We start from the raw sequence: 7,912 nt of genomic DNA on the forward strand, positions 1-7,912 counted from the left end.
GGAATAAACTTTGGAGGGTTGTCATTTACATCCTCCAGTGTGATTTTCAGTAACATATTTGAAATAAGTTGAGGTTCTGTAGTGGCCTGATCGCTAGCTGCTATCTTAAGCACAAAACTGGCTTGCATCTCCCGGTCTAAAGGCTTCTTCACCGTAACAATACCTGTCTCTGTATCAATATCAAATTGATCTGTGTCAGCCAAAATGGAGTATCTGATGACACCATTATCCCCAAGATCTTTATCTTTTGCTTCAACTTGAATGATTTCTGTGCCAACAGATGTGATCTCACTGATTTGCACAGAGTATGTGTCCTGCAAAAACTGTGGGCTGTTGTCATTAGCATCCAGAATCTTTACATCCAGTAGGCGTGAAGAGGACTTCTGGGGTATTCCAAGGTCATACACAGTAATGTTCAATGTATAGTGATCGGTTGTTTCTCTGTCAAGTGGAGAATTTACTTTGAGCCATCCACTGTCCATGTCAATAAAAAAACAACTCTCTGCATCACCCCCAGAGATAACGTAAACCAGTTTTCCATTAAAACCACTATCAGAATCTGAAGCACTAAGAAGGACAATCCTAGCCCCAACAGGTAAGTCTTCTTTGACCTCCAATACACTGGGAAACATCTCCACGAACTGAGGTGCAAAGCGATTCACAGAGTGAATGTCTTGGAAGTTGTCTTCGGGTTCACTTTGGCTGTGGATCTTGCTACCTTGAAGGAGCTTTTCTGCCAGCATGCTGGCGACTCCAGTATCAACACATTTAACTTGGACAGGTTTACGTGCTGTAACGACCGTAATGTTCAAAAACATGGGCTGAGTTTCATATTCTCCATCACTGGCTACGATCTGCAAGCTGTGCAAGGACACTTTTGATGCCTCACCCTCACTCATCGGCTGGTTCAAAGACAGCACGCCTGAGTTTGGATTCAGATCGAAAAGATTTAAGTCATTGCCAGATTGTATTGTGTACCGCACCAGCTGCAACTCATCAGCATCAATAGCAGACACTGTCGTGATTTGCTCACCAACACCATGATCTCTTGGCACAGTCACATCACACTCTACATTCTCAAAAAGTGGCTTGTTGTCATTAAGGTTGTTAAGCGTAACTGTAACCAGAGTTTCCACCTCACGGCGGAAAGGAGAACCCCAGTCCGATGCCCGCACTTTCAAAGTATAAATTCTTGCCATCAGTTCATAATCCAAAAGCTCTGAAGTACTGATGGCACCAGAGAAGTAATCAATAACAAATGGCTGGGGATTCGCATTGGCGATGCTGTAAGTGACATATCCATTCTCCCCACTGTCTAAATCAGTGGCTTTCACTGTTAGTACACTAGTACCTAGTGGCACATTTTCATCAACACTAGCTCTGAAAGATGTCTGTTTGAATTCAGGGGCATTGTTGTTTACATCGATCACATCAATAACGACTTTAGTTGATGCTTTTTTGTCACTGGTCACAACTTCTAATTCATATCTGGACACAGAGTCTGCATAAATGGGCCCAGCTGTTGTGATCAAGCCAGAATCTGCATTAATAGCAAAATTATTTTTATTCAATTTGTGTCTAAATGCATACTTAAGATGAGGATACTTTGGCACAGCTGTTACCATTACGACAGGTGTGTGTAGCGGGGCAAACTCACTCACATTAACTCTGAAAACAGCTTGATTGAATTTAGGAGGCCCTACTTTAAAGTTGGGGGAAGTGACATGGATGACCTTTGCGGATGAAAACTGGGGTGGACTTCCTTTGTCTTTGGCTTGCAGTGTTAAATTGTATCCAAAGGGTTGACTATCCCAATCAACCTGCTTAACCGCTTTGATTTTGTATTCCTTGCTGCCTGGACTTGTCCTCATGGTCTTAAACTGCTGAAGAGGGTCACCTGCAACAACGCTGAGAGACGCTATCTCACCATTAGCTCCTTGGTCATTGTCTTCAACAGTCACAATAGCGTAAGTAGGGTCCTTATCTGTGTCTGATGGTGCTAGTGTTATTGCAGTAATAACTGGTGCATGTTCATTGGCCTGCTCCACTCGTACCATTAACTTAGCCATGCTGCTAAACCCACTGCTACCATAAAGCTTCATGCCTCGATCCACTGCTAAAATCTCTAATTCATACTGCTTTGTGTCGGAATAGTCCAGCTTTCCAGTTAGCGTAACCACACCGCTCGTGGGGTGGACCGAAAACATGTCTGTCCACTCCCTAAAGCTGTAATAGTACTCTCCGTTCGTACCGATATCTGCATCCGTTGCCATCACCTTGGCTACACTTGTGCGAATAGCTGTGTTTTCAGGTAATGATATGCTATAAGAAGTTGGGGAGAACAGTGGCCTAAGGTCATTTGTGTCCAGTACCTGAACCCTGACTCTTGTCTGAGCCTCAGCATTTGAGTTCTTTTCCGTGGCTTTTACTGTGAGAATATAGTGGTCTCTAACCTCCCGATTAAGAATGGCACTGCTACCTCCTTTGGTCCTTATTCGCAAAAAAATAAAGTCTCCCAATTGGTACTCCTCAGCTTTGAACAGGTTCTCGTTGTCTCCCAACACAATTTTGTACCGTATTTCCCAGGTAGGGTCTGTGATATAGATTCCCATTTTGACAGGACTTTCCACATAGGTTTTAGCAGCAGAGTTCTCATAAATGGTAGCATTGTAAACAGATTGGGTAAACTGAGGGTCAGGGGCAGTGTCTAGGCTTTGGTTCCTTGTGCGGCCGCACAGGACCAGAAGAACCACCAGCAGTGAAGTCACGTGGTTCTGCATGTTGGCAGAGCACTCTTCACTAAAACTGTTGAGAATAAGGAGACCAAGTTTAGAGTTAGATAATACATTTCACTTTATAATAATTTTCCTGATTAATTCTCATGCACGGTATGTCAGGTTTGAGACTTTCATCAAAAATTTAAAAACTAAGCAGCAATTAAAACACTGTTAAACGGTTATTCATGGGTGAAACAGATGATATAGTTTACATACAACACATGAGCAGCTGACCAACATCTGTATGTTTATGGCACATCTTGACTTGGAACAGATGTCATTAATACTTAAGTGTCCATAGAATCATATGCTGGCTTTTTGTCTAGGCTTTATCTACAAATCCTCCATTCTGTACAGACACCATGACAGCAGATAGGACAAATTATATATTGTTGTGAACACTGTTAAGATGGAAGTGTCTTTCGTGCATATATACTGTCACATTACACTGCATACTAAATAAATGATACATTATTCTCAAATGCTCCTGCCATTTAAGGACAGCACATGGTGTAAAGACATGTATTCAATGGTATTCATAAAAGAAAATAAGGTTAAGGGGGGACAAAATTAACAATTATGTTTGTCAGTACAGCTGAAAAGATGATTACATTTAAAGGATGTGGTTTAAACTACTAGGCTATTTTGTACATTTCATTTCCACTGCTAAGTGGGGAGAACTTAGCAGTGCTGTAAATGTCAATTGATAAAACATGTATTAATTAATTAATTTCAATCAAATACACCATTAAATCTTACAATCCGTAATTATCAGTTAGTAATCTGTGTTATATTTAAGTCTATCTCTGATAATGAACACATATTGAAATTACAATTTGCATGTCCGTCCGAATTTTAAAAAATCTCTGGAAAACTTTCAGCGTCCGTATTCGCACAGCCTTTCGTTAAGAGTCTCGATGCTTGCCTGCAGCACATGAGATCCGATAAAAGCACAAGCAATATCGCACAATAAAACATGTATCCACCATTTAACAGCCGTATGTGATATTTTTTTTTTCTTGTGGAAATTAATTTACGGCTGAGGACTTCAGACTCCACGAGCGTGTGGTCGAGATATCCGAACACCTTTTCAAATGTGTCTTCGCGACTATTCGTGCCCTCGAGCGTATAAAATCAGCGCGAGTCTCACAGTCATTACAGTAACTTTCAGTTCAGGAATGAAATACTTATTCCTGAACTTTTTTGGCTCTATCAAAGAACGTCACAACCTCTTAGTTGTTGGCACACAAAACAACATTAGATTTAAAGATTTTCGCAAAGTGATCGTCATGTTGGCTCTTCTTACTATGTGGCAATTGAGCTATTGTAATAGAAACAAAATAACAAAAGAAGAGCGTCGGCTCTGTTGTTAAAGAGTATCCCCCATCCCCCCCAAGTCCGTCAGTTTCTATTCATTTCACGTCGCCACACTAATGCCTTCATGCGCCGACCAGATGTACAGACTGGTCCCATTTGAAAACAATTAGCCGACAACTCTGGACTGCTTATCTTAAATAGTTCAAATGCAACAAAACACATTGAGTATTCTAACAGTTTTGCCAAGCCACGGTCAATTTCAAAGACTCCCAACAGTAACTTTACAAAGCGGGCGGAGTGAAACTTTTACTCATGTCTGAAAAATAGCACTGGACTAGAGGGCTTGGCGTTAACAAAAACAGCCGTAGATTTTAAGAATCACATATCATACATACCTATTTCAACACAAACGTCCTTTGTTTGGTGGCTTTTCATAAAGTATATAAGCTCCGAACGTCTGCATTGTACCGACAATCTCAGCCGCTCTCTCCAACTCACTCTCCTCTCCTGCACGCTCTTTCTCTCACACACATTAAACGCTCTTGAGTATCTCTCCGCGCTCCATGAGCAATGCACGGATCTACTTCCCATTGGCATACAGAGGAAACGGCCGTCGCTCTCCCTTCACGGTCTTTGATGTTTTATTTTATGTGACAGACTCTGTCTTATGCTGCATAATAAGTATTTGGTTCTAAACAGATAAATTATGTAATGATCACGACAGTCGCATTTGGATTATCAGACAAGATAAAAGCCACGTACCAACTGCATACTTTACATGTTGAGGTTTATTTAACGAACATAAAATGTTCAAATTCACAGCAACTTGGCATTCCACATGGAAACTGCGGAAAAGTTTAATATATAGACGCATATGCACACTGTTGCTCGCGAATGATGGCGCTGTCTCACTGCTGCAGCAGAGCTCGAGCAATCCACGAGGCTGGCTGTGCATTCTTCACCTCAATCTGTGCAACTCACTTTAAAATGCTTACACCGAGTTACGTGCGCCCACTACACATCCATGACCATGTATTATTATGCTTAATGATGATGGCGATTATGATATTTTTATGTTATCTTATTATTTGTTAATTACAGTTACAGCATGTAGACAGTTATTGCCAATGTAATAACAGTAGTAATGTTAATAATTTTTTTGTTTGTTAGTTTTTTGGTGCTGTGATGCATTTTGTATTAAAACAAGGTGGGTTGCATGTGGCAAAGTTGAAAAGCTGTTTTGAAAGAGGCTCACCAGGTTCAGCGGGCAAAAACTGCCGCTCCAAAGTTGCATCAAAATGATCTCCAGGACGTGTTATCAAAATGAGTATGTGTGCATATCTTCGCATGAATATTCCTTTGAAACAGGTTGAACATCCGACTTGTGCTGTACCCCCTACATTTCTTTAAATATGCGAAATCCTCGCGAGCTGAATGAATTCCAAACGGCCACGCGTGTAGAGACTATCTACAATACTCACTCAGAGCTCGTGCGCTCAGGCAGTGGAGGAGGCGCGCGGATCCTCCGGGATGCCTGGCTGGCTTTCCGCCGATGTGACGTCACCACTCTCTCCCAGGGGAGTCGATCATTTGATTCAGTGATCTCACATCACCTCTGCCGTACACTTTGACGTTTTGCTCTGGCACTGAATGACGTTTACTGAATTATCAGCGTAATGGAACTTTAGACTTCAGCAGTTTGTGGTGATCCATTACATTGGGATCGATAGAATAGGGCTTCTTGCCTCTCAAATAGACAGTTTATTCAGTTTAATAGATATGTTATATAACCAATCTGATTAGAAACCCCTTAAAATAATAGTTCACCCGAACCAAAAGTGAAAATTCTCTCAGTATTTTCTCACACTTAACACCCCAGATGTATATGACTTTCTTTATTTCTGCAGAACACAAACAGACATTTTTAGAAGAATATCTTTGTAGGTCCGTACAATGATTGGTTACAGATAAAGGCAGCATAAAAGTGATCCACATGACTCCAGTGGTTTAATCAATGTCTTCTGAAGCGATCCAATCCTGTTTGGGTGAGAACGGACTAAAATACAACTTATTTTTCACTCCACATCTTGCTATTGCAGTCTCTATGGATGATGATTATTTAAAGTTCAATTACACTTCTTAGCATTTGAGCAGAGCCAGAGACTATTTAGCAGAGATAGACCAATGCTATTAAAATGAATGGGAGAAACTGGAACCGCCAACAGGTGTAGAAAAGAGAACGCGAACGATCAGCGTCTGCATACAGTCAAATGCGAGCCTGTCCTAGTATATATACATCAGTAGAATATGTGTGCACGCACAGGCGGTTGGCACATGCGCACTATGACTGCTATGAGATACTGGACTATTTCCTTTCCCTAGGAGTTTAGACCCATAAAGATATATTAATATTAATTCAGAATCAAGTTATACAAATACAGTATCTCCTGGCCAACTCACACATGCATTCTTGATGTGCACATCCACTGATGTTGTTTCCATGTTCGTCTCCTTATGTTTGCCAGAGCCTGAATCTTCTTATATCATTTCTTCATGACATCAGCAACTCCAATGTGAGTATTGCCACCTTGTGGACCCACTAATTAGTGCAAATAATTCCAGGTGCATGCACATTCTGCACATTCAAAGATGCACGGTTAGAAAAATCAGGCTGCGCATGTTCAGTGCTAGAGCACTCTGCTGTTAACTACATTTGCGTCATGCGTCCTGTTCTCTGACACTTATCATTCACATCTCACAAAGTACATTTTGGATTTGCAGGTAAAAGAGCCAATCATCTTTTAGATACAGATATTTACTGTTAGTCATCTCGAGAACGTGCATGTGAATTAATTGAACTAGCCTTAAAAATAGCATTTTTTTGTGTGCTCTTAGCTAAAGAAGCACAATTTATGATACCATTGTTGTCAGATTTTACTGCTGATTTTAAATATGTTTTTTGATCATATCGTAATCTTGATCTTCCGTTTTGGAGATTTCTGTCTTTCCGCATTCAAGTAGATAGGAGCTGTACTTTTATGCTGTATATTTAGATAGAAAATAGCTGCATGGAGCTTTCCCAAGATGGACTCCGGCTAGTGGCTAGTTGGCGCTAGGAAGTGTAATAGAGCTTGAATTCATGAACGCCAAAATGACTGCTGATGTCAAGATTTATAGTGAAAAATGAGTTATACCCAAAACCGATTGGATCGCTTCAGAAGACATGGATTTAAACACTGCAGTCATATTGATTACTTATATATGCTGCCTGTATATGCTTTTTGGAGCTTCAAAGTTTTGGACCCCATTCACTTGCATTGTATAGACCAACAAATATTCTTCTAAAAAGCTTAATTTATGTTCAGCAGAAGAAAGAAAGTCATACACATCTGGGATGGCATGAGGGTGAGTAACAAGTCTTTGTTGTAGTGGCTGTGGCATGCTGCTTAAATGAGAGCACCTAATTTCATTGAGTTAATAAAGACTCATAAAACTTTTGCCCAGGGAGCTGTGTGAATGAGAGACATTATGTCACTTGTGTTTGTGTGTGTGTGTGTGTGTGTGTGTGTGTCCACTCCTCCTCTGTCCCTTTATCGAGATGCAAGTGTTCCCCCTCCATTTCCCCTCCATTGCAAGTAAAGCACTTCCATATGTGCACACACACTGCTTCACTCTGATCCCCCCATAAAGGTTTAATTGGATTCCGGTCAGGTGACGTGAGGGAGCTGGCTGATGCTTTTGATCCTTCCATTGCAGAGACATTCCGTTGCTGGTCTGGAGTTTGCGGAGTGCTGTTCCTAAGAGAGAACAGCAGGCCG

The 7,912-nt window shown here is 41.0% G+C and overlaps 1 protein-coding gene across 1 annotated transcript in view; it reads right to left on the reverse strand.

Annotated features, from left to right (window-relative positions):
• The window catches only part of LOC127643821 (protocadherin Fat 1-like), a 116,909-nt gene extending 112,289 nt beyond the window's left edge, over nucleotides 1–4,620 (reverse strand). The window contains 2 exon segments of the mRNA XM_052126719.1: nucleotides 2–2,805; nucleotides 4,490–4,620. Coding sequence (XP_051982679.1) covers nucleotides 2–2,780 — 2,779 coding nt within the window. The 5' untranslated portion in view covers nucleotides 2,781–2,805; nucleotides 4,490–4,620.
• Nucleotides 4,621–7,912: the final 3,292 nt, after the last annotated feature.

The sequence above is a fragment of the Xyrauchen texanus genome, chromosome 5, assembly GCF_025860055.1.
Source record: "Xyrauchen texanus isolate HMW12.3.18 chromosome 5, RBS_HiC_50CHRs, whole genome shotgun sequence".
In the NCBI taxonomy this organism is placed as follows: domain Eukaryota; kingdom Metazoa; phylum Chordata; class Actinopteri; order Cypriniformes; family Catostomidae; genus Xyrauchen; species Xyrauchen texanus.